The 26,351-nt window shown below is 41.8% G+C and overlaps 2 protein-coding genes across 2 annotated transcripts; one reads left to right on the top strand and one right to left on the bottom strand.

Moving 5' to 3' along the window:
* Window positions 1–959: 959 nt before the first annotated feature.
* tdrd5 (tudor domain containing 5) lies at window positions 960–10,263 on the bottom strand. Its single transcript, XM_055221567.1, has 14 exons — window positions 10,025–10,263; window positions 9,688–9,902; window positions 8,573–9,016; window positions 7,660–7,743; window positions 7,520–7,576; window positions 7,284–7,449; window positions 5,814–5,905; window positions 5,721–5,771; window positions 4,676–4,881; window positions 3,347–3,556; window positions 3,147–3,213; window positions 2,365–2,565; window positions 1,091–1,198; window positions 960–989 (listed from the first exon to the last, which is right to left on the bottom strand). The coding sequence occupies exons 1-14, from the start codon at window positions 10,251–10,253 to the stop codon at window positions 960–962; spliced, it is 2,160 nt and encodes a 719-aa protein (XP_055077542.1). The 5' UTR covers window positions 10,254–10,263.
* Window positions 10,264–13,745: 3,482 nt separating this feature from the next.
* On the top strand, window positions 13,746–19,493 carry LOC129456164 (E3 ubiquitin-protein ligase TRIM21-like). Its single transcript, XM_055221071.1, has 2 exons — window positions 13,746–13,807; window positions 16,925–19,493. Exon 2 carries the CDS (start codon window positions 16,927–16,929, stop codon window positions 18,571–18,573), a length of 1,647 nt encoding a protein of 548 aa, XP_055077046.1. The 5' UTR covers window positions 13,746–13,807; window positions 16,925–16,926; the 3' UTR covers window positions 18,574–19,493.
* Window positions 19,494–26,351: the final 6,858 nt, after the last annotated feature.

Genomic DNA, 26,351 nt, shown 5'->3' with positions numbered 1-26,351 from the left:
AAGTCAGATTTTGGCTAAAAAACTACACACTGTGCTGCGTCGGTTCGCTGCGCTACACAAAATGCCGTTTGTTTCCAGGATTTGTTCATCACCAGACGGTCGAAAACGTCAACTCGTTAAATACGATTCGGCGCCACCATCAGACTGCACTTCAAACCGGAACAATTTACAAAGTCAAACAGAGCCGTGGATCACATAATCTGAACGCAGCGAATGAAATACTTCAGAATCCTACACAGAATAATAAAAGGCTCTGAACACTCGAGATGGGACTGTGCCACTAGATTCAACTGGATCCAACCCGATAAAACTGACAGAGACTGAGCACAGGTGGAAATGTTTTTTTTTTTCCTTTTCTTATGTCTGTTTAGTAGTCTGGCTTGAAACAAAAAGAGTAAAGTGATCTTCAGAAGCTGCGGTTCACAAAAAAATAGTTTTACAGTGACACAAAAATGTAAAACAAAATAAACACAAAACTAAGATAAAAACTTAACTTAAAGAGGAGTATTTGACTTCTATGGGGTATTAACTGTAACACATAAATTTAGATCACCGCGTTTCCTTCTATTGTTTTGAAAATGCTATATTCACCCAAAACAACACATCAGTTTTGTTTTTAGTGCTCTGAGTCACTCCCCCATCACAGTTAAACACGTTATAACATGGAACAAACAGACCTGTCCTCATAAACACGGTCTCAGATTATGGTTCAACATGTGTTTGATGGAACAAGACTCTTAAGACGTCAGTATTTATCGTGGGTTTGTTTACTTTGCACTAATGGGGAACTTTTTTTTGTTATTTTTCTATTTGATTTGAGCTGTGGGGGACGTCTGTGTTGCAGTTCATGTTTTTAACCATATTACACATTCAGAATAGTTTTTTGGGGATAATTCTGTGCTAGGATTATTGCGTCAGTGGCGTAAATTAGTTTAAATATGATCGTTTATCGTCTTTATTCACTTCAGCGATATGTCGTACTTCAAAATCTGTAAGTAGAACGGTCCAAAAAGTTGATTTGACATAACACCTCCTCTTTAAACCGACGACGACGACTCATTTTTTTATGAGTTGTGTCTGATGGACTTGCCGTAGGGGGTCCCGGCTGCTCCGGACGGGGGTCGGACACCTCGGGGTCCGGCAGATCCACCATCCCCTCCCCCAGGTACAGACTCACCGGGGTGATGTGAGGACACAGCTGCGAGGAAACACAACGGAAACTTTAAATAATACAGAACAATTATATGTAGGTCTGAAATCTACAGAGATGTCAGGATAATATCGGTCAGTAGATGCGAGATTTTTGATTCGCTCCACCGACGCTGTGCAGTGACGTCTCGCTGGGGGTGTGCCACATGTACCCCTGTGGTGGGATGTTCAGCAGTTACCATGGTGACACTTTGCACATATTAGCAAACAGAGCCAGAACAGGTTTAATATTGTCTGAAAACTTGAGAAAGAAACAAACAAAAACACATGGATTGATTTTCAACAAAAAGGTGAGAGACTAACTGAAAAACTGTTGGCTAATGCTAGCTAGCTTGTGTAGCTAGCTTGTAATTTTATATGTGAGAGACTTGTTTTTAAAGAACAGAAATCATCTCATCTGTTGTAGTTTCAGGTGTTTAAATTACTACGCACAGACTCCTAAACGTGCCATGTGTTATGACTCGGACCAGGCAAGAATTACACCAGAATGACACAGGAAACATGCTTGTACATTTAGGGTTTGTGATGAAAAACGTATTTTGTCTCAAGCGCCGTCACTTTAGCTTCAGCTGAGCCAAACTGAGCAAATCTCATTTTTACAATCTAATTAACTGATAGATTAAAGGTCTTGTACCAGATTTTTTTCCCCTGTATTTGAGCAAAACTTGTCTCGCCCCAGTTCAGACAAACTGTACCAGCAGCTACTGAGGTCAAAATGTCAGCCTTTCTATTGTCCAATAATCAGGAAGTGCAGGTTAGCATGACGCTCATTAGGTTTACTGTCACAAATCCCGGCCTCTGGTGTCTGAAAGTTGGGTAAAGCACTTTTAAACTCATCGTGGTGAATAATTAGGATGTTCTGAACACATAAGGTCAGTGTGGAGTAACGTCGTTCCACTGCAAACTGTTTAAACTAGTTCTGAGTTTCACATTTTTAAGACGGTAAAAATCAAGTACATCGCTATTAATTAATTAGCCAAATAGTTACGAGTTCCAGCTCCTGTCCTAGTTGTGTAATTTTCTTTCAATATTGTTCCAGCTCAATACAGTTTCTAGTTTCAATAAGTTTCAGTATCAGAGTTTACTTTTATCATCTTACTCCATGTTCGTGTGTGCGTGTGTGTGCGTGCGTGGGGGTGAGTGTGCGTGTGTTACCGTGCCGCTGGCCCAGGGGCTGCAGGCCGTCCCGTGTCCCCTCTGGAGCAGAGCAGAGTGGATGTACAGGTCATGATCTGTGCTGGTGTCACACAGGTACAACACCAGCACGTCTCCACTGTAGGAGTCCAGAGCGCCCACTAGTGTCCGGTCTGAGCACAGCTTCTCAAAGTCCTCTGTGGCCTCCGGGCTCCAGCTCCCCTGAAACACACAGGATGGACAGAGCAGGAGACAAAGGTTTAGCCAGGATTTTATTTAATATTCACTGTGTGTTTTACAGCTGTTTGTCTGATGAAGCTAAAACAGCGTCACTGCCCTCTTCTGGTCTCCAAACAAACTGCAATCCAAATGTAACAAAAATCACAAAAATAAAGAAATACAATTATCTTTGATCAGTTTGGGCAAATCTCTCGTAGAACATGATGTGACATTTATAAATGTTATATTTAATAAACGCTTTATCTTGTTTCATTTCAGATAAAAAACAACAACAAAACAAAAAAAATGCAGTCAATGAATAACTGGGAAATTTATAGGCAAAATTCTGAAAAATTGAGTTGAGGGTTAAAATGGTTGGGGTTGTACTGTTGAGTCCTTCAGCAAGACACTTCACCCACATTACCCAACATGAATGTGGTGTGTGTGCTTTTGGTGTTGGTCTGAGGGGAGAGAAGTTCTTTGGGTGTTTTTAAAGTAACTATATCCAAGGTCCAAGGTCAAGTGTGTTTAGTTTATGTTTAACACTGATGAGAGCAGTGGGACATATCATGTTTCTGACTCACATTTGTTGGTTTGATTCCGGCGAGTGAAGCGGGCACGGCCTGAGCTGGAAGCGCTGAATAACACGACCTGAGGAGCATCACATTTACTGGACATTACACTTGTGTTTCCCGATACAAAAGCTGAGTTTAATTTAATTCATCACATATACTGTACTTCCCGCTGTGCTTGTGAGTAAATGTTGTGTTTCTCGTTCTCTCACTTGAGGAACTTGAGCTGGGAGGTCTGCACCACAGTGATGGCTCCAAAGTCGACGTAGTACACCTCCACCTGAGTCGGGCCGAGCACCTGATGGATCACCACCCGATAGAACCACATCCCCTTTGGCGACACGCAGCACGCCTGCCCCTGACGAACCAACCGCGGAGGGAGGCGGTAACGCTTCGACACCTCCGGACACGCGTAGCACCGTCTGCAACAGCACAATGAAACCGGACACGATCTGGTCAGAGGCTGTTAAGCACAATCGCTGCACAGTAAGAAGGTCCCGGGCCTCTCTGCGGGAGTTTACAGTTTGTTTGTTCTCTCTGTATCTGAGTGGGTTTCCTCCGGTTTGCCCCTTCGACCCAAAAACATGCACAACACGTCAAATTCTCCGGCTAAAGTAGAACTGACCAAAACATGCTTAAGATCTGGAGATGGGTCCACTGCAGTTGGTCCAGCAGCATCGGAGAATGGGTCAAACGCAGAGAATGAACGCTCCACTAAGTCACACTGACGTCCCCTACTTGACTGAAATGTAAAAACCCTGTTCAAAATAAAAATCATCCCGCAGCGACTGTGATAGAGGCGACATGTTTAAACTGTTCCGTCCTTTTTTTTAATGAGGCAGAACCTAAAAACCTAAATAGATTTGGTCAGATTTGTAGAATGTGGAAACAAACTGCTGTTGTTTGGACTTTTGCGATGTTTAATGGCAGACTGTCCTCCCCACATTGAAAATACACTCGGGCCGACGCTCCCCCTGATGCCAGTCCTCACACATTCTATTAAAAACACTAGACCGTCTTATTCCAGAAGTTGCCGTGGGCGCCGCCATCGTCATGTGGGTTGTATTATTTTGTACGGAGCTGCCGATCTTGACACCAAATAGGTTCTATAGAGATAAAGAACCGTTTTGAAGCTTCCCAGAGAATCGGTGCAGTTTGACTCGTTGTTGCTCATAAACAGTGAACATCTGGCACAAATAAATCTACTTTACATAACATTTTAATGCTGAAACTTTTGCACACGGTCTCACTCTTGATTCACTTTTATTCTTACAACGTTTTGGTTCCTCTGACGTTCCTCGGGTATGGTACCAAAACGTAAGAATAAAAGTGAATCAAGAGTGAGACAGTGTGCGGGAGTTTACTTAAACTTTCAGACAAAATACTTCTCCTCCAACGCACTTGTCGCCCAGTCAGGTGTGCAGAGTCTACACAGAAACGAGCTGAAACTTTTCCCAAAATCTCAATTGAAAGGAACAGGATTCCTGCTTAACCAGAACTGCTACTACAAAGAAAGCGCGGTTTCGTTCTTTTGTACTGACCTCATCTCGAGCATCATGTTCTCCATGGCCCTCGCCTCGTCCGTGTCACTGAAGCGGATGTAGAAGCTCCCGGGAGTCTCCACCTCCTCCACGAACACGGCCACAAGCTCCCGAGAGGCGTGGGGCGTGGGCGGCTGCAGGCGCTGGCTCTGCAGGGCGTCCAGGGGCACCGCGGGGCAGCTGTGCACCTGCATGGGCGGGTAGATCTACAACAGAGACACACAAAGGGGGGTTAGCACCGGAGATGGGACATATATCAGCTCCAAAGTCCCAGGGTTTTTGTAGATGACAGTATCGGTCGAGAAAAACACCTGGTGACACGTGTCTAGTCAAGTTTATTTATTCATCTTATTCCAGAAGTTGCCGTGGGCGCCGCCATCATTATCAGGTTGTGTTATTTTGCACGGAGCTGCCGATCTTGACAAATGCAAATGAGTTCTCCACGAATTACACAAATTACAGAGCCGTTTTAAAGCCTCCGGAGAGTTGGCGCCGTGTTGACTTGTCGGTCACAAGAAAATACAACGTTTAACAGAAATGAACCTCCTTTAAAGCACGTTTCACCGGCAAAAATTTTCTCAAATCGTCCGTGGAAATTAATGGGATTCCTGCTTAAGCCACAACGAAGTCAGTGCAGTTCAGTCGCATTTAGAGGCTAAAGTGGACAGAGCCGAATCACGTGAGACAATAAAACACATTAAAAAACAACCACAGCTGCATAAAGTGTTTTCAAAGACGATATAAAGTGCAACCTTATAAAACAAAACATGCAAAAACACGATGAAACAACACAATACAAGTGTCCCGCTCGGATCGTGTTAAAATCAAGTGCAGAAAAATTCGTTTTCAACAAAGATTTAAAAAACATTTAAAGATTAATACCCAGAGAAATAAGTAAATTAATGGATTTTTAAACTGTTGTATTCGGAAGACAAAGTACAGTGCATTTTAAAGGAACTCTTTCAGTGTAAATAAATAAATAAGTGATCAAGTTTTTTGGGTGCATTTAAACTAAAAAAACGTATTTAAAAGTCAAATTCTTAACTGTTTGCAGAGGCCAAGCGCTGCTGGCTGTGTCCTGTTCTTCGATGGGTTCCAGAGCAGCGATCTCCTCCTCCTCCTCCTCCTCCTCCTCCTCCTCCTCCTCGCCCTCCTCCACCTCCCACGGAGACGGTCCACTTCTGAAGTAATAACTGTGGGAAGGCAGCTTGAACCCGTCACTTTCAGAGGCTGAAGGAGAGAAACATTAGTTGATTAACAAACATTCGGGACCAACTATGACTCCACAGATGAACCATTACAACTGGGCCTCATTCGTACATGTTTTTTTTTTTAGAAAGTGGAGACAACTGCGCTCCGGTCGTGGGGAGTGGACACGGGGGTCATAACAGCGGCCCGTTGATATTTTACAGCTGATGTCGTCAAAGTTCCCTGGGAGTGTGATGCTAACTGTAGGCACTGCTCGGTCTGGGGCTTTGTTAGACTTGAATCTCGCTGTTAAGCAAGTCCCTCTCAAATAACATTACAGTCACATGCTGGTTAGATTTTCAACAAAAAGGGGAGAGTGACTAACGCTACATCTTTAACGGGACTACGAACGCTCGGATTCATCACAGGCTCCTGGAAATGTGCCCTTTAAATCCAGTTTTTCTATTTTTTTTTTAGTTTTAAGACACATTTAAAACCATTTGGATGTTTTGCTTAAGTGTGCATTGTGCCACTTTGGTAACTGCTGAACATTCCACCATACACATACACGGAGAACACCCCCCAGCGTAGTGTCACAGCAAAGTACCAATACACAGGGCACTGGGGAAGGGACCGATGAACAGACGGTTGGACTTTGCACGCTCCGTCAGCCCTAATCACTCCTATAGTAACAAACATGATTTTTATATGAAATAATTCAATAAGTAATAATAATAATAAGTTTATATATGATACTGTTATGAAGGAGTTACAATTTTTGGCAGCATTATGAGAGTAATAATATTCTAAAACAGCGGAATATCTATGTACAACTCATTTTGTGAATGTGTTGGCCCCTTCAGAGCAGTGTCACATTACAATCATTGTGCGTTCTGCTAATAAACCTGTTGCACATCACATCAGGTTTGTCAAGTTGCTGTGTACAGTTTTGTATCATGTTTCTGTATATTTATGGAGAATTGCGGTGTGGGAGCATGGGTGATGTAGACTTGTGGACGGAGCCTTGCACAGAATCTTACTAACTGTAAGGAGGGTTCGCTAGATTACTCAAACATGCACGGATCACTCACTCTAAAACCTCTTCAGACATGTTTTTGATGAGGGAACGTTGTAACATGGTAGAAGTTTTGGATAATACTCCCTCTGTAAATGCAAACGTTTTCATACGGATGCGTTATGATTGAGGTACTGAGTCATTATCTTTTCTGGTTCTAACTGAAGTGCTGTTTTGTTTGTCAGTCTGCTGCTTCTGTTATATAAAGTTTACGCTTCATTTACACCTCATTCACTGGAACAAAACGCATTTAAATTAAAACACTATGCGCTCTATAAGTAATACAGACATTCACACAACTGTCCAAAGTCCAATCCATTTTCTTTTGTATCTCTCGGCTGTTACCCGCGCGCTCGCTCCCCTCGTCCTGTATTTCGGTCACAGTCCAGTTGATTGACTCTCCCCTCTCGCTGTCGGGCCGGAGGTGGAACATGTCCGTCATGGCTCCCACCAGCTCCGTGACGCTGACGAAGCCACTCTCCAGCAGGGGGAGCTCTTCTCCAAACGTCACCTGAGGACCACAGTGCAGTATTTGACACAGGGTTTACGGTCCACAGACAGAATAGAGACAGCGGCGTTACCTGGTACTTCACGGGGAGGTCATGAACGGACACTCCCCCTGGACACTGCGCTACGACCTGTAACATTCACGTTTCAGATTACACTCACTCCTGTCCTCTGCTTTTGGACGAAGGTTATTTAAAGGGTTAGCTGCTGTTACCTTTTGCAGTTTGCCTTTTAAATCCCGACTTATGGTTCCAGCGACTCCATTTTCCTGGATTTGTTGGCGAAACTCTTCCTCCAGCTGCAACAAACAAGTTACTGACCCGTTACTTCCGAGTGGAATCTGCAATATGTACCGGTATTTACAGCGTTTTCAATAGCCCCATTTGTTCTGTGTAATTTTAATTGTCTTTTATTTACTTTGCGTTCTTAAAAGAGCTCAACTAAAACATCACATAAGTCTGAGAATCTGCAAAGCCGCCACAGTAAGTGTTTAAGCTGCTCTTGCCGTTAAGCATTAGGTAGAAAAATAAGAGGCATGTATCAGAAACACAGTGAAAGGAATAATACTTTCAACGAGTATTTAGCGAGAGAATACTGAATACCCAAATTAAAATATATCTGGTAAAGTATTCCGCTGTATGGGCCAATCAGGGTACTGTATTCTGAATACTTTGCTGCTGTTAGGCTCATCAAAAGTACTCAGTTACAGAGAGAGGGGTGACAGTTTTGTAATGTGCGAATCGGAGCCAGAATCGCGCCCACGATCACTTCCTATTTGGAACGTGGTGGCTAGCAAGTTAGCTATGTCCATTTATATTTACAGTCTATGTGTATGATCCATAGTAAAAGAAAACTTTAATTCTGTCAACTCCACAAAAAGATTTAGAGCCACTTCTTCAGTTCTGGTCAGATTACTGGTGGACACTGCCTTATATCTGTCTGAAGAAACTGAAACTACAATCTGCATAAATAAACATAAACACAAACACATTAGAGATGACGTCACAACCGTAGACAACCAATCAGCACATGGCTCGCATTCTACATTTAAAAACTCTGTACAACCATAAACTGTGTGTGGAAAAGTTCAGAATACAGAACGAGGAGGAGGTTTTGACCAGCCAAACCTTGTGCACTCGGTCTTCAAAGCGCTGCTCCTCCTGATTCTCCGGGATGTTTTCTATGAGCTCAGCCCCTGTAAGCTCCACCCCCTCTGGCCACGCCCCCTTTCGCTCTGCAGGGGCGGGGGCTGTCTCCGCGGCGACGGGACGAGCCTCGGACACCTGTGGGACTGTGATCAAAGCTTGGTTTCCTGGAGGTTTCGGCTGCATTTTGAAGACCCTCTCCGGCGCTGGTCTGGGCGGGGGTCTGCTCGTGGCGTACAGGGGTTTAGGGAGCATCTGTACCCGTAGCGACAGCACGGAGCCCAGTCTGCTCTGGCTGATGGCGAGCAGGTCCGGAGCGGCCTCCAGCATCTCGGCCGTGGAGTAGAAGCCGTAGGACTGGACGCGCAGAGGGTGGCCGAAGCGCAGGAGGAAACTGGACTCGAGCTCAGAGAGAAGGATCGGGCCCTGTGCAGAGAGAAGCCATTTTGTCTTTATCTAAGGCGGGTCAAATGAGCCTAAATATATCAGAGAGAACTGCCAGCCAAGCAAAAAAAAAAAGACCAATTAGAATTTATACTTTTAGACAAATAATTTTTTTGATTAAAGGACCTTGTAAATTTCAGGGGAATGGATTTTTTAAATTTACCGGACCGCGTGGAGTCTTGCGTTTCATTACAAACTAACACCCAGCTACCTATGGGTTTGAGGTATAAGGATTCCCTTCTGATTTCTGATGAAAGATTTGGCACAACAACAGTCCTTTGTTGTTATAGCAATAATGCAATTCACACCAAAATATTAGATGAATGATAAAAGATCCTCACAAAATCCTTCAAATAAAGGAGGAATCATTTGCCAGAAACCCATGAATAAGCTAATCAACAAGGTAAAAGCCAAGTACGGTCACACAGGACAGGAAAGGACAATATGGCCTAAAATTTATGCATGATTTTCACCTCATTCTGGAAGTTGAAGCCGGCGCAATTAATTAAAAGAAAACAAAAAAAACCCTAAATGAATCAGACAATATGATATGACCCAGCGCCATTAATAAAGAGTTCAATACAGTTTAAATAAGCAGGAGCCAGTGTGTGTGTGTGGGGGGGGGGGGTGTACATATGTATGTGTTTGTGTACCTGTGAGAGTAGCATGCGGAGCTGTGCCCGGAGCTGAGCGGGCAGAGCCGGAGGAGTGCGCCCCCTCCTGGGCAGAGGCATCTGTTTTGGGCTGTGTCTGTATTGAAGAGAGAAGAAGCTCCCCGACCTCTTCTGCAGACGCTTCTTATCGGCCAGAGACGTGCGCTGTCGGGACACCAGCTCCTCGATGTGTCGCGTTTTCTCGTCGCTCACAGCTGAGAGAAAAACTAAAACTTAACATTTTTTCTGTTCTAGATATGTGCTTTTTTTTACTCGAATAATAACTAAATAAACAAATATTTGAATTACAATTATATTTGCATAAAAAAGGACTCACCCCTCAGATAAACAGATCCGTCAGCTCTGAACTCGATGGAGGCCACATCGGGCATCTCTCTGACCATGTCCAGGACGTTTCTGAAGCCCAGGGGCTGGAGAGGGATGGGGTGGCCCAGCATGTCGATGTAGTCTGTCCTCAACTCCTCGGGGTCCAGGCCCACTTTAGAGGAGAGCAGCAGTGAACGCACATCCTTCTTCAGGTTAGACAACAGCTCCTCCTGATCCATCTCCACTGCATCAAACCTGTGCTCAAGAGTATGTGACCATTTTAGTGTTTTTATAGTTAGAACTTCAGTGGGTCGTACACGTGGAGATCCAAGTTAGTTTTACATCAGTCAAAAAGCTCAAAACAAAAGCTGAAATACAGGAGTTAGCGCTGAGTTCTTTGTCATTAATGCACAAAATTCCATTCAAAATACAGGGATAATTTACAATTTTATTCTGACAGCTTAAAGTTTCATCTAAAGGTCCACTATGCAACTTTTCTGGTAGGGGGTCTGCTGCCTGCTTGTCTCCATGGAGATGTTACAGCTTTACCTCCATGCTCCATAGTATGACATTAAACTGTGTGTTTTGAGACGTAAAAACATGCATTCTTATTGTGAGTGGCCTTGCCTGTTCACAGATCTGACCCTCAGCTTGGCCTGGGGGTGTCACCTGCTGGTCTCCATGTAGCTAGACATGTTTAATACAATACTGCGTAACATTTCAGGCAAGGCAATAACCTATCCATGGAGACAAGCAGAAAATTACACAGCGCAGGTTGAAGAAAGTGTCATATGGTTTGTCAAATAATGCTGTTATGTAAATTAGATTAGCTTTGATTTTTATTTACATAATGGTTGCTAGGCAACTGCAAGAATTACCTCTACTAGTAAAATTATAAACTTAGTCAACACTTTGAATAATACTGTTAAACCAGGGAAAGACTTTTATTGTCATTGTCAGTGAACACAGCTCACAAACTAGGAACTTACTTCAGTGATAAAATGCAACATAAAAACACTGAAGAATAATAATAAAAAACGTAGAAATATAGCTGTTATAATAAAAAATATATATATATACAACAACATCAGAACAACAGTGCAAACATGACATATTAAAGTGTTATAAAGTGTCCAGTTTCATACAGAAGAAGGCAGAGGGCACTAGGCAAGGTTTTGAGCAAAAATCTTAAAACAAACTAATATGACTTTTTAAAATGAAATGTGTGTCTAACTGGTTATTTACACTTCAATTATGCTGAGTTCAAGGTAAGATAAAATATTTCACAGATCCAGAGCATCACAGCTTAATTAACTCGTGTGTAATCAACACTATTAAATATCAACATGATTTATACGTTTGATTTAGAAATAAAACCGTTTCAGTTGACATTTTGCAGTTAATAGCACTAAAAGGAGACGCACACACACGTTTAACACACCTGACATATTTACATCATGTTTTATAATTGCTTGACCACAAAATATGCAACAAATGATTAAAAATGTCGAATTTGTCAAACAGTTACGGCTTTTAAATATTTCATAGCTGCAAAAACTGTCTGTCCTTAGCTTGGATCTATGAAAATAACGTTACCCTGCGTCTCTATACGTTGCTAATGCTAATGCTAATGCTAATGCAGCGTTAGCTCTTCACAGCTTCAAAAACACGACATTTTGTAACGGTCAAACAGCGCTTTGTAATCTTCAAACACGGATTACTTCTTACTTGATTATTATGATTCAAAATCCAACTCCATAATGATTTCCATCCGATAAACCTTAAAAAATAAGAGATTAAAAACGAAAATATTTTTCTTCCAAACTTCAGGCGAGAGCGCGTTCCAAAGATCGTCTGGGGTAAAATGATGGTCACTACAGGACGAACTAGTGACGCTGTTGGTTGGACGCTGACGGGAGTAGGAAGATCAAATTTAATAATAAACAAAAAAAACATGATCTTACATTGATTAAGGCTGTACAGAGAACGGGATTTTAGTATATTCACTTTACTGGAAGCGCGTGAGAGGAGTGGGTCATCTTCGCTATAATTTATCTCACGTGACATGATTTAAATAAACTATCGTCAACAAATAAAATAAAATAAATAATACAAATAAAATAAAATAAAATAAAAACATGAACAACGCAATAATATCCATACAAATATTAATTTTAATATTGTGCCATGATATTTTAATAAGACGGAAGCGGAAGTGTCGCCGAGCGTTGTTTCGACACGCGCTTCACTACGCCACAAATCACGTGACCAGTCAAACCAAGGCCTCGTTACGTCAGAAGTGTCAGTTGGGGTGGTTTGTAATTGTGTCAGAGCTTTAAAAGAGTCTGAATCCCCCCAAGAATTGTGGGTTTTGAGAGGAGGAGATTTTGTTGACACATTTCTAACACTGTACTAGTTATTCAATAAGGGAAAGTTTATATTAAAGCAGGTCAAATACAACAGGTAAGAACAGATTACACCTAGTACAGATACATTTATATACACAGACATATTACATCACACAGGATACACTCCACCACACACACAGACTCACATCAACACACACCTGGGCCTATATAATACACACAGACATAGTTTTAGGTAAGTGTTGGGAGTGAGTTTGAGTGGTAGAAAGAGAGAGTGAGTGAGACAGTAAGGAAGAGACACAGAGGGACAGCTATTGCCACCAAAAAGAGCACGGTCATATGCACGGGAGCACTTTGACTTAATAAGCCCCAATAAAGTCAAGTGTTTGATTTGTGCTCAAGAGAAAATCTCTAAAACTTTATAAATACCGTATCTCACCTTTCCCCACTCACATCCCCGACACCTTTTCCAAAAATGTTCCAATTTCAGAAAAACTACAGTTGCACAATCACTATCCCAGTTGCTTAATCACATCATTTTATTCCTCTATTTTTCCAGTTTAAAAAGCCTCTGTAGCTGCAAACTCTTTAGTTGGCCAAGTCAGAGTAAAACTAATGCAAACATAAGTACAGGACACAAAGACACCAGTTTGAAAAGTACATTTTTTTATGAGAAAGTAGCCATTTTATTTGTACAGCACATTTAAAAAACGTGAGCTGCGCCAAAGAGGGAAAAGCAACTTAATTTAAACACAAGTTGACACAAAATAATGTAAAACAGTATCATAATAAACAGGAGAATAAGTTATAAGAGAATAAAAATAAAATGGAAGTGATAAAATTCATTCAGATAAAAGTCACAGAAAAGGGGAGTGGGGATTAGAGGAAGGGGGAGGTTCACAAAAGCTTTAGTCACATCCACACAAATGCATTACAGACAAATCCAGCAGGTGTCGCTCTTCTGACTGTGTCAAATGATTCGAAGCAGTGTGTCATTTTCAGTGCAGTCGTCTCAAAGTGGTTCAATGTTTCATGAGGTCTCGGTTTTACCATCACTACTCCACAGTGGATTTCCTTCTACAGGGAACGAGTGGAGGACAGAGGAGCCTCTTAAAGAAGAACTTACAGGTCTGTGAGAGACACAAATCTTTGTTTGGAGGAGACCAAATACTTATTTTACTGAGGAATTTAACAATGAATTCATTAAAAATCCTACAGTGTGATTTCCTGGATTCTCTCTCATCTTTTTAAATGGCAGAACTTGCACAGTTGTGGCTGAATAAATCCTTTTTTGTCCGACTGTAGGAGGAGGACAGGGCAGATCACAGTCGCTCCTCCCTCTGCTCTTATCAGGAAATAGACTGAACCAGGAAACACTCGCTCTGCATTTGCTCAAGGGCACCACAACAGCTCCAAACCCTCAACAGGTCAGTGTTTATAGACCCTTTAGTACTACTACTACTACTACTACTACTACTACTACTGCTCCTCCTCTGTGACTGTGAGTCCTGTCCGTGGTTCGTGCTCTCTGCTCTTCTCTTCTTTTCTTTTCTCTTGTTGTTGTTGTTGTTCAATTCGACTAAAGTTAAATTCATTCTGTTGTTTATGTAAAAACTTATTTGGTTTAATTCAACATCAGTTTTGCTCAAACAGACGAGGGACTGAAGTCTCTCAGTGTGTCAGATGCCCTCCCTGTGTGTCAGATGCAGATGAGATAAGATAAACTTTATTGTCCCAAAAGGGAAATTTGTCTTGGGTCACTGCCCGCAGCTTAAAAACCCATTTCCACTCACACATACAGAACAGTCAGGCCACAGTCTCAAGATACATGTGCCATTATTAATGTTCATTATCCATTTGTGCACAACCATAAAGTGTCCAAGTTATTGCACAAGCCCCATTTCGCAAATAATTATTGCACCAGCCCATAATTGCACAGTTTTTGCACAGGCAGTTATTGCACCACTGAAAATAAAGTGACTAAGTGCCTTTGTTGTGCAGATTTGTTCAATAGTGTAACAGAAGTGGGCACAAATGAGAGATTGTATCTGTTACTCTTAAAGTTAGGCCCCCGATAGAGCCTGCCCCATGGAAGAATTTCATATTCCCCATGTAACAGGTGAGAGGGGTTCCCCACAATCCATCTGGCCTGAGCGAGCACAGAGTTTTGAAAAATGTCCTGCAGAGAAGGGAACTCTTTCCTGCCAATCACCTTCATGGCCTTATTTATCACTTTTCCAAGTTTAGTTTTACATTGGACAGTTAAAGAGCCGAACCAGGCGACCATACTGTAGATCAGACTCTCCAACACAGCATTATAAAAACAGGTCATGATTTTTGTGCTCACACCAAACAGCTTCAGCCTCCTTAAAAAGTGGAGCCTCTGAGACAGTTGGAACAAAGAAAATCAACATGTACATTCCATTTGAGCAGGTTGTCAACGTCCACACCCAAATACTTAAAAGATGCCTGGCAGAACCTGTTCTATTTGTCGACCTTCAATAACAACAGGATGATGGATCTGCAGAGCTCGAGGGTCAAACACCATCTCCTTAGTTTTATTCACATTTAGGGTTAAGTGATGCTCACTGCACCAAGACAGAAAAGAGCTAATCTCCTGATGGTAGGTGGAAATACAGTCGCCATTTTGAAGAAGACTCACAATAATTGTGTCGTCTGAGAATTTAATGATTTTGTTTCCTGGCTGACTGTTACGACATCCATTTGTGTACAGGGTGAACAAAATGTGTGAACTTGCTGCACCTTGTGGCAAACCTGTACTACAATGTTTTGCTCTAGATAAAGTGCTGTTAACCCTCACTTGTTGTGATCTATTTGTTAAAAGAGTAAAACCATTTCACAAGTGCTGGGCTTACATTCAAGTCAAACAGTTTTTGAACAAGAAGATTTGGCCGTACAGTATCAAATGTACAACTAAAATCTGCAAATAAGACCCTTGCATAAGCCCCAGGACATTCCAAGTGTTTACAGATCAGGTGCGACAGACTGATGACTGCGTCTGCTGTGCTAAGGCCCTGTCTGTCTGCAAACTGCAATGGGTCAAGAAGAAACTTCAGATTTTAGTCTGTTGACCAGATGCCCTCCCCGTGTGTGTCAGATGCCCTCCCTGTGTGTCAGATGCCCTCCCCGTGTGTGTCAGATGCCCTCCCTGTGTGTCAGATGCCCTCCCCGTGTGTGTCAGATGCCCTCCCCGTGTGTCAGATGCCCTCTCCGTGTGTCAGATGCCCTCCCTGTGTCTTATTCTGTGTCAAATCTGTTCATCCTGTAGTTTAGACGTCCTCTGTGTCCTGCAGTATCACAGCAGCCTCCAGGGGGCGCCTAAGCCTCTCTCTGCTCTGTTTCCTCTGGAGCGTCTTCTATTTGATGTAAAAACTCTGTGTCATTTCAGAGCTAGCTGGTTAGCATAGCTAGCTTCATGCAGGGTCGTCATGGATACAGAAAAACAAACTGCTCAAATGACACAATCCAATAGTCCTTAACCTCTGACCTTTGACCTGCACAAGCTGCACTTCTGAGTTGATCCAAATCCAAAAACTTCAAACATTTAAAATCTGCTCAGTGTGTGAGCCAGTCAGCTACAAGAGCACTTAGTTACATTTACTTGAGTAACTTTTCCAGCAGCACTTTTACTCGTACTCGAGTCATATTTGTATTGAAGTAAAAGTACTCTTACTTGAGTAAAAGCTTCCTCTTCCCTCTGTGATTCTACGAGTGACTTGAGTTTTATGGAACAATCTGAAATGATTTGAACATGTGTTTCCTGCAGCTCAGATCTGATGGAGTTTGGATCATTTTTTGTGTCTGTTCTTTGAAAATACCACATTTTGTTCATTATTTAATGTTTTGTTCTTCAAATTCTGAATCAGATGTTACGCCCGACAGTTACTCTTTCAGTTACTCTTACTTCAGTAGTACTTTTCACAAATACTTTTTTACTCGAGTCATTTCTTGGACCACTACTTTGTACTTATACTCGAGTAGGCCTAATATTATTTTGAAGTAACGTTACTCTTACTCGAGTACAATTTGTGTCCACTCCACCCACCTCTGAACTCATTTAAAGCCACAGCATGGAACTTTTTAGGTTGTGTTTATTGTGTTGTTCCTCTGAGCTTGCATCTCCACAGACCTGACTCACCCAGTATAGTATTTAAGTATCACAACTTAAACAAGACTCTGAAAAAAACACACGGACAGGATAAAAAGTGACCTTTTCTCCAGAGTTCTAGTTCGAATAGTCACAACAGTGTAATATTCAGGACACTGCCGTGTTTTTGAGCTGAAATGACATTCTATTGTCTAAAAGAAATATTGTTTTTATTGTCGTCATGGTAACCGTGTTGGACATTAGTCACCACCAAACAGTCTATGGTCACAGCACTAACATATTCTTCTAGTCCAGTCTCACCACATCCTCCTGAAGCCTGACAAAATAAAAGCTCTTCACCTCTTTCCTGTCACAATAAGAGTTTTCACTTTGAAAAGACTTTAGTTTGATAGTAACTATTGTTGGTTTGTTTCAGACATGTCCTCCACCAGTGAAAGGAGCTCTGAGGAGACGTTCCTATGCTCCATCTGTCTGGAGGTGTTCTCTGAGCCAGTGTCCACTCCATGTGGACACAACTTCTGCCGACGCTGCATCTCTCAGGTCTGGGACACTGATGGGCCCTGCACATGTCCTCTGTGTAAAAGGAGCTACGGCACAAGACCTGAGCTCAGTGTGAACACTCTGCTCAAGGAGATGGTTTCTCAGTTTAAACTTGAGGCTGAAAAATTGAAGTCACAAGTGTCCAAACCTGGAGAAGTCCAGTGTGACGTGTGCTCTGAGCCCAAGCTGAAGGCCCTCAAGTCCTGCCTGGTGTGTCTGTCCTCCTTCTGTGAGAGCCACCTCCAGCCTCATCTCACAGTCTCTGGGCTGAAAAGACACCAGCTGATGGAGCCTGTGGAGAACCTGGAAGACAGGATGTGTCCCACACACCAGCGCCCCCTGGAGCTCTTCTGTGCCACTGATGAGAAGAGCGTGTGCATGATGTGCTCCGTTCTAGAGCACAAGAACCATGAGTTTTTGTCTCTGGAGGAGGCGTGTGAGCGCAGGAGGTCCTCTCTGCTGCAGACTCAGGCTCAGAGCCAGCACATGGTGGAGCAGAGGAGGCAGAAGATCCAGGAGATCCAGAGCCTCCTGGAGCTGAGTGAGACAGAGGCCCTCAGAGAGAGGGCTGTGGGGCTGCAGGCCTTCACTGCTCTCATGCAGTCTGTTCAGAGGCGTATGGACCTCTTCTTAGAGGAGCTCCAGGAGAAGCAGAGCCGGAGCCACAGACGAGCCCAGGATCTGGTGCGGCGGCTGGAGCAGGAGATCTGTGATCTGGAGCAGAGCGGCGCTGAGGCCGAACGTCTCTCACGCTCTCATGACCCCCTCCACTTTCTACAGCGCTGCCCTGCACTCACGCCCCCTGCTGGGCTTAAGGAGTGGAGCAGCGTGAGCTTTGAGCCGGAGACGTGTGAGGGCAGTGTGACCCGGGCTCTGTCTGAGCTGGAGAACAGTCTCTCTCAGGAGTTTAAAGAACTGTCTTTAAGATCAGAACTCCTCAGAGTGCAGCAGTGTGCGGTGGAGGTGACTCTGGATCCAGACACGGCTCATCCTAATCTCGCTCTGTCTGAAGATCTTAAACAGGTTCATGACACTGGTGTGTGGAAGCAGCTCCCAGACTCTCCTCTGAGGTTTGATAAATGTGTTAATGTTTTAGGAAAACAGAGTTTCTCTTCAGGCAGGTTTTACTTTGAGGTTCAGGTCAAAGGGAAAACAAAGTGGGGTTTAGGAGTGGCCCAGGAGTCCATCAACAGGAAGGGAAAGATCAATCTAAGACCTGAACATGGAGTGTGGTGCATCGTCTTAAGAAAAAAAGATCAGTACTATGCTTGGTCTTCTCCTCTTGTCCCTCTGTCTCCTCAGAGAGCTCCTCAGAAGGTGGGGGTGTTTGTGGACTATGGAAAGGGTCTGGTCTCCTTTTATGATGCACATTCTGCAGATCTCCTCTTCTCCTTCACAAACTGCTGCTTCAGGGAGAAACTGTTTCCATATTTCAATCCCTGTTTAAATGAAGGAGGATCAAACTCTGCTCCTCTGGTCCTCACTGCAGTGGAGACTTTGAGCAGTGACAAAGTACTAAAGTAAAAGTACTGCACTTAAAGAGGAGTATTACACTTCTATGGAGTATTAACTGTTAACCAGTGGAGGAAGAAATACTCAGTTTAGTTACTTAAGTAAAAGTATTAAAGTACCTGTTTATAAATGTACTTAAAGAGTAAAAAGTTATTTCAAAAGTATTTCTTGCAGATTTTGATCTAATAAATCTCCAAATGTCGTGATTTTGATTTTGTCCAACAAAACAATAAATCAATGTTTTTTTTCTCATGTTTTATTTGTATATTTTGTGTTAAAGTGGAAGAACAAAGTAACTTCATAAGACAAAACCTGCGAGAAATACTTTTACTTTTTACTCTCTAAGTACATTTTTAAACAAGTACTTTAATACTTTTACGTAAGTAATAAAACTGAGTACTTCTGTCACCAGTGTGTGGACTTGTGGGCGGAGCCTCGTACACGGGTGATGTAGACTTGTGGGCGGAGCCTCGTACAGGCTCGTACTGCTCACTGTGGGAGAGATCTCTAGATTACTCAAACATGGACGACATGTACAACCTCTTCAGGAACAACGTGAAAACATGATGATTTTACACAAAACCTCCTCTTTAAGTATCATTTTGAGGCATCTGTACTTTATGTACATTTTACTGTGTGTACTTTTTACTGTATTTACTTTTTACTGTATATTTTGAAGTGAACTGAAAAGTACCAAGTTCCTTAAACTTTGGAACCTGAGAAATTTTAAGGACAATAAGAAAAAGTTCATCTGAATCTCTACAGTGATGTAAATAAACACTTATATGACAACTCTGTGTGTCAGATGCCCTCCCGTCCTCCTGTCTCTGTGTCAGATGCCCTCCCGTCCTCCTGTCTCTGTGTCAGATGCCCTCCCGTCCTCCTGTCTCTGTGTCAGATGCCCTCCCATAAACTGCACTAAACACAGTGTGTTTTTGGTGATTTCAGTGTCTTTACACTCAGTCTTGTTTCACTCTGACTCTACTGAAATATATTGAATAAAACATTATAATGATGTTTAAATGTCGTCCAAACATGTAAATATGGAACCTATTTATAAGATTAAAAATGTAATGATTCATATCCAGAACATTTTTAAACTGTAAACAATAATTATGGTGATATAGTCGTGAATAATGATAATTGTGACACCAAATTTGACTCTGGTCCCATGTCTACACGTTTCCTGCCTTTGTTTCTAGTTTAGTTTAGTAGATAAGACGCTCACAAACTGTGGAGCTGTTGTCAAACTAATTAAATCCCGTGTTAGTCCAGTGTTTCTGATCCTCCCACGTAAAACTTGATTAATTCATCAACGACTCCAAACAAAAGAGAACCTAAACCCTAAACCACCTCCTCTCCTCTCTCCTCCTCCGTCCACTTTCAGCATGGACTCCACCACCTCCGGACCCAAGCCGAGGAAGGAGAGAAGCCACCGGGCCCAAAACAGCACCTCCAAGTCAGCCAGGGTCCAGAAGAGGAGAGAGGGAGCGCGAGGGAGAGAAGAGGAGGAGAAGAGGGAGGAGAAGAGGGAGGAGAAGGAGGAGGTGAAGAGGGCTACAGTGGTGGACATGGACAGTGTGAGGAGAGAGGAGGAGCAGGAGAACGCTGGAGATTTGGAGATCACGACCGGACAAGACGACGGTGAGTTACTTTGACTTTGAATGGACTTAAAGGTGCATTATGTAACCTGCTTCTCTCCATGGAGATGTTTAAGCTTTGCCTGGAATGTTCCACAGTATGACATTAAACGTACCACTACCAGGCCGAGTTACAGGTCAGATCTGTGGAGACTAGATTCAACCCCGCTCACAGTGACAATTTATGTTTTTCCAAGATATTTTTAGCTGAAAAACCTGCAACTGAATAAACGCAAGATAAACCAATTTAATGCCTCACTGTGGAGCATTCCAAACAAACCTATAACATCTCCATGGAGACAACCAGGTGACACATTCCCCACCAGAAAAGTTACACATTGCACCTTCAAAGCGAGTAATGGCTGTAACATTCGCTCGTACTGGGTTAAAAACAGCAAGACTGGATTTAGTTTTGGATTTGGCAACGGAAACTGAGGAGTTTATTCAGCCGTAAACATAAACAAAATCAATATTTGGTTTGTGTCATGTTTATTTTTAAATAAATCCAATGCTGCTACGACTACTACGACTACGACTACTACTACTACTACTACTACTGCTGATACACTGGGACTGCAGGATAGAACTGGAGACTAAACCAATAACGGACAGAGACCAAAGGAGCTGGACTGGAAAATATCAAAAAAGTCAAGCCTGAACCTGTTATTTAATGTGATTTAGAAATGAGAATGTATTAAAAGTAGCCAGAAAAAGAGAAAAAAAACCTTAAAAACCTTTAAGTGGGACTGCAAGATGGAGGTTTATTTTGTATTTGATTTAAATTTGGCAGACAGCACTTGTAATAGTCTGCTGACACCTGCTGGCAACACTGAAATCAACGTTAAAATGCTAAAAATGTACAACAACATCATGAAGTGAGAAGATTCATGGGTCATAGAGTGAAGGCAAAATAGAGACTCAATTCAACAGTTATACATGAAGTTTGTGTTGATGTGTAAATGTGCAAATCCTCATGTCATTTATACCCTGAGTTACAACAAAATATATAGAGATAATAGAATTAATTTGGGAAAAATACAACTATTTTTTACACTTTTTTACACGAGGGTAAACTGTAAACACTCAACCTGCTGCACCACCTTTGCATTTCAGTTTAAAGGTCCGATGTTACACAAAATTGGCTTTTCTTACCTTCTAAAACATATGTGTCAAACTCAAGGCCCATGGGCCAAATGTAGCACGCCATGCCATTTTATGTGGCCCACAACAAGGTCAATTAAAAGGTCTGACTGTCTTAAAATATCAGTTTATCAGGAGATAGCAAGTTATACAGCCATATTTTTTACATCTATGGAAATACAGATGCAATATTTGTAAACTGAATAAGTAATAAATACAGAAAGTTTATGAACAAGTTAAAAAAGTAGTTACATTTATTTTACAGTAGATCTGGCCCTTTGAGAGCAGCCATTTTCTTGATATGGCCCTGGGTGAAAATGTGCTGTAAAAAACTGTACCTGTTTGAGTAACTCTTTATTATTCGTCTGTTACATCTCCAAAGCTCAAAACGCTCTGTTCCACCTTGTGATGTCATCAAGTGGTAGTTTCCACGTTAACGGCTCCTTTTACATTTTAGTTGAGTAGATGATGATCCAAATGATTGTAGAAATGAACGCGTGTGGGGTTTAAAAACACAGCGGAGCACTTCCTGTATCGCCACATGATGACATCACAAGGTGGAACAGAGTGTTTTCTGTCTGATAGAAGCCTAAATATGCAGCGTTTGTGTGTTAAACATGTGTGAATGAAACAAAAAACACAAGGTCCAGGTCTGTTTGTGATGAGGAAATGAGATCAGAGTGTTTTTTTGTTGACGGTGCAGGTCTGAAGAGGAGGAGTCTGGGGGCGCTGGAGTGGGCGCTCATGGTTTTTGTCCTATCTTTGGTGCTGCTGTTCCTGCCTGTGTCCATCTGGTTCTGTGTCAGAGTGAGTCCAGACGCAGTAGAGGATGATTTCGTTGGCAGGATAAACTTTGACTCTCTGTGTTTGATGGACAGGTGGTGCGGGAGCATGAGCGTGCGGTCGTCTTCAGGCTCGGACATCTCCTGAGGGGGAAACCCAGAGGACCAGGTGGGCGTGTCCAGAGACGTGTCACCTTATCATGTGACTTTTAGAGCACAGGAAGTTTGTCAGGATTTTTCAAGGCCAAACTGAAGCTAGATTGATCTGGAATACACCGCACTTACACACAAATACTTTACCAAGATGTGAGTCTGGACATCAAATCCAACTGAATCTCCCCAAGTTCAGACGGGCATGATTGACAGGTGGATTAGCCAATCAGGGTCTCGCAAGGTCCGTCTGTATCAGAACAAAATGGCTGCTTACGAGGAGACAAGAAAAGGGAAAAAATAGCACAGGGGACTAAAAACATGGCGGCTTTTCTGTAGAATCAGTGACCAAAATGTCACTTTGTTCAAAATGGTGAGTGACCAATGATCTCCTTTGTTTCACACGTGTCACTGAAATAAACAAATCCGATTGGACCATCACGTTTGGTTCTGGTTCCAGATGCTACAGAGAGAATTGGTGACTGGTCATTTTCCAGATAGGGGTTCAAATTCACTCAATTCTCCTCAAACTGGCTAATTTATAAAAATGAATATAATGACAAGTCCCATTTTATTAATACTTGCTCATAAGGTGCTAAGCGTTAGAATCAGTGGGTACGATGCTACATGTTCATTTAGCCACTACATTTTTTTATTCTGAAATCTAAACTGGCTGCTGTGATTGGCTAAAACTCCACTGAGAGTCCCTCCTCTTCCTGAATCATATCGATGAGCCCTTCCAGAAGAACATGAAGAACTCAGCAGCGGTGGAAGAAGTACGTCATTTTGTTAGTACAGATACTAGAAATGAAAAAATACTCAAGTAAAAGTAAAAGAATCTAATGAAAAAAAACACCTAAGTAAAAAGGATTTAAGTACCTGTTTAAAAATGTACTTGAAGAGTAAAAAGTAAAAGTATTTGGGGCAGATTTTGAGTCTTATAACGCTTCAAATTAAGTGATTTTGATAAAGATTTGTGCTGGATTTTGTTCAACAGAAACAACTGAACTGATCATATTTTTCTATTTTTATTTGTTTTTTTTGCTCAAATTATGAACGTGTTAAAAATAAACCCTCAGCCTTTTCACCAGGTCTCAGACAGTCATAAAAAATACTTTTCGGTCCAGTTCAAAATGCAGTGAAGTAGAAAGTACAGATACCTAAAATGTATACTTAAGAACAGTACATTTACTACTTCCACCACTGGAACTCAGAAGTGCTTATTCTGTCATTTTTATAGACCTTTACGTTTTGTCCAGTTGACAGATTTGACTTTTGGCTTTTACTCTGGATCAGACCTGGACGACTGAGCGATCACACAGACATCAGACCTCTACTTTGTACTTGTACTTTACAAACAGTACTCTCTTAACTAAGTACATTTCCTGGCTCCTACCCACTTTGTATATTTGCTCCCAGGTCTCTTGTTCTTTCTGCCGTTCCTGGATGTGTGTCATATCGTGGACATCCGACTGAAGACTCTTAAGATTCCTCTGCACACGGTAAGAAATTTGAACTGACAGAAAAACAGGGAAAAAAATCAAAAGTACGTGTGTCTTTTAAATCTAGGCTCAAAACTAAACTGTCACGATAACACATTCTGAGGCAGATGATCATTTCTATGACTCGACCCAAGAACTCACTGTGTTACAACAAAAATCTGCACTTTAACTACTTTCATTTTGCCCCCATCTGTATTAAGTACTGTATTTTACAGATTATAAGTCGCACCAGCCAAAAAATGCATAATAATGAAGAAAAAACATATACAAGTCACATTTTTGGGTAAATTTATTTTATTTATTAGTTTATTTGAAAGGGACAATGTGCAATAAACATTAAAGATGCCCTGCACCAGATTATAGCCGAAGCGAGTTTCCATCTGTCGTCCCTGAGCAGGTGAGAAATACAATACAATATAAAATGTAAACAATATAATCAATACACACTCAGGAACAATATACAAATATACAGTCAAATAAATATAAGTTAAGAGTGTAATATAATATAATGTAGTAACACTATAGGTTTGGTAATCTGGGGCCATCAGGTGATACCCACAAGGGATACACCTGATGGTAAATACCCGTCTGGTATTGTTCGTGTGAGCAGGTTTGATGCTCCAGAATCCAATTTGTGACGTCCCGTGAAAAGCTGTAAAAATCAGTCATGTTCTTTAGATTGAAGTCCATTCCATTCCTTGATGCTTTATAGGAAAAGGCTGATTGAGAGAGGGCAGACTTTCTTTTAGGAACAGTCGCCTCTAGACACAGACCTTAACACTTGTAAGCTGAGAGCGAGGCTGGATGTAGGTCTTAAGAGGAGGTGGAGGCGTCATGGAAAACTTTATGGACCAGACGGATATCAGAGTACCTCATCAAGTTGTCCAAACTTAGTATTTGATATTTTTCCAAAACGTGGCAATGATGGTAACGCCTTGTGTAGCATGTATTTGCGTGCTAACTTATATTTATTAATTAATTATTAATAAAAACAAAAGTTAGTGTGTGAATTGGGCTGAGTTTGACTGAGATCAGTAGATTGAGATTCTGCTGGAGCTGGTGGAGTAAGTAAGAAATGCAGGAGGCAGGAATTATGTTGGTGCTGGTACCGTATATTGAAGTGAATTATATTACAAAATAATATTTACAGAAACAAAAATAGCAAAACACAAAATAGTAATAATAATAACAACAATAATGAAAACCCCGAATATTTACAGTCTGCAGATTTGAACCGGTAAGATGTGATGGGTAAGTGCACTTTAAGTTCTAGTTGGTTGAGATGAGTTGGTTGCAACAAAAGGAAAATGAAAGGAAGTTAATCCGTACAGGTGGAGTCCACTTATTACTGACTTTTCAGTATTTGAGAGTATGTCTTTGCTTAGTATCCATTTGTATTGTTCATTAGAATAGTGTCCATTGGCTTTGATTATAGTTAAAAAGTCAGTAAAAGATAGAAAGAGTGGAGCTGTGTCAGCTCCTACCAGACCCGTAGGTGATGAAGCTGTAGGTTCTGGTCTCAGCTCGCCATCGTAATCAAGAACATCTGACCTGTATTTGAATAAACAGGACTAAATAAAAATCAAATGTCTAAAGTAATTAACCTTAGCTGAGTTACATTGTTCAGTTCCATTGTGTTCACAAAATAATGTACCATTCAAATACAATTAATTAATTAATTGCAAATAAATCATCTTTGAAGGTGCTGTGGCTGTAGCCCATAGCTGCAGTGTTAACCTCGCAGGTTTTCACATAAATACATTCAAAATAAACATTTAGCAATAAATGGTCTTAAATTACCTGCATAAACATTAAATAATCATTTCACAACAAAGTGCTAAATGCTCCAAAAAGGCATTAAATGTGTTTTACAATGAGCACAAAAAAGAAAACAACGTTAGCCCGAGCATGCTAATGCTAAGCTAATTAGCTTAGCATCGGATGCTAGCAGCACTTTACATTCATTCAAACTCACCAATTCCCCAGTTTAACATCGCATGATGACGTCACGGACTCCCCACGGACCGGAGGTTTAACTCTACAATGTTCAGAGTGGAACTATTTAGTTTGTTGAAGCTTAAAAACACAGAAAAGAGCGAATATTGTAAATTGTTTAGACTGACCTTTTCACAGCTGCCTCGGGAGCTTCCTCCACAGATCTGACCAGGAAGAACCGACACAGAGTGAAAAGACGCTCTGCTGTGATTGGTGGACTCGGGTCACGTCATGGACGCTGCAGAAACAAGCGCGAGTGAGTTTAACCCTATGGCGTCGGATCCTGTCGTCGCCGTTAGACTCGCGGGACTTTCCAGCAGCGTAACTCCGCCCAGTCCTGCTCTCATGTAAATTCAAACGGCGTCTCAAAGCGGAGACATGGGGCATCTAAATATTTGACCATCATTACGGTAAATCTGCCTCTGTTGTCCTGAAGGTGATGAATGAGAGCGCGGGTCATTTATTCGATGCGTAAAAGAAAAAATACGGATGGATGTGTAAAATAGAAGTAGTTGTGTGAAAAAATGCAGTAAATTCTGATACTTCGTTTAACATGATTTTATGGCTATAAAAAAAAGACA

Source organism: Periophthalmus magnuspinnatus, chromosome 4, assembly GCF_009829125.3.
Source record: "Periophthalmus magnuspinnatus isolate fPerMag1 chromosome 4, fPerMag1.2.pri, whole genome shotgun sequence".
Taxonomy (NCBI): Eukaryota; Metazoa; Chordata; class Actinopteri; order Gobiiformes; family Gobiidae; genus Periophthalmus; species Periophthalmus magnuspinnatus.
Note: the sequence above shows the minus strand (reverse complement) of the source record. Positions and strands in the feature narration are given on the sequence as shown.

Excerpts from the sequence above, each read along its gene's own strand:
- tdrd5 (XM_055221567.1), bottom strand. The coding sequence starts at position 10,253 with ATGGATCAGGAGGAGCTGTTGTCTAACCTGAAGAAGGATGTGCGTTCA. Across the intron at positions 7,577-7,659 it reads TAAAAGGCAAACTGCAAAAG|GTCGTAGCGCAGTGTCCAGG; the intron begins GTAACAGCAGCT and ends TGAATGTTACAG. Across the intron at positions 2,566-3,146 it reads CCGGAATCAAACCAACAAAT|GGGAGCTGGAGCCCGGAGGC; the intron begins GTGAGTCAGAAA and ends TGTGTGTTTCAG.
- LOC129456164 (XM_055221071.1), top strand. The coding sequence starts at position 16,927 with ATGTCCTCCACCAGTGAAAGGAGCTCTGAGGAGACGTTCCTATGCTCC.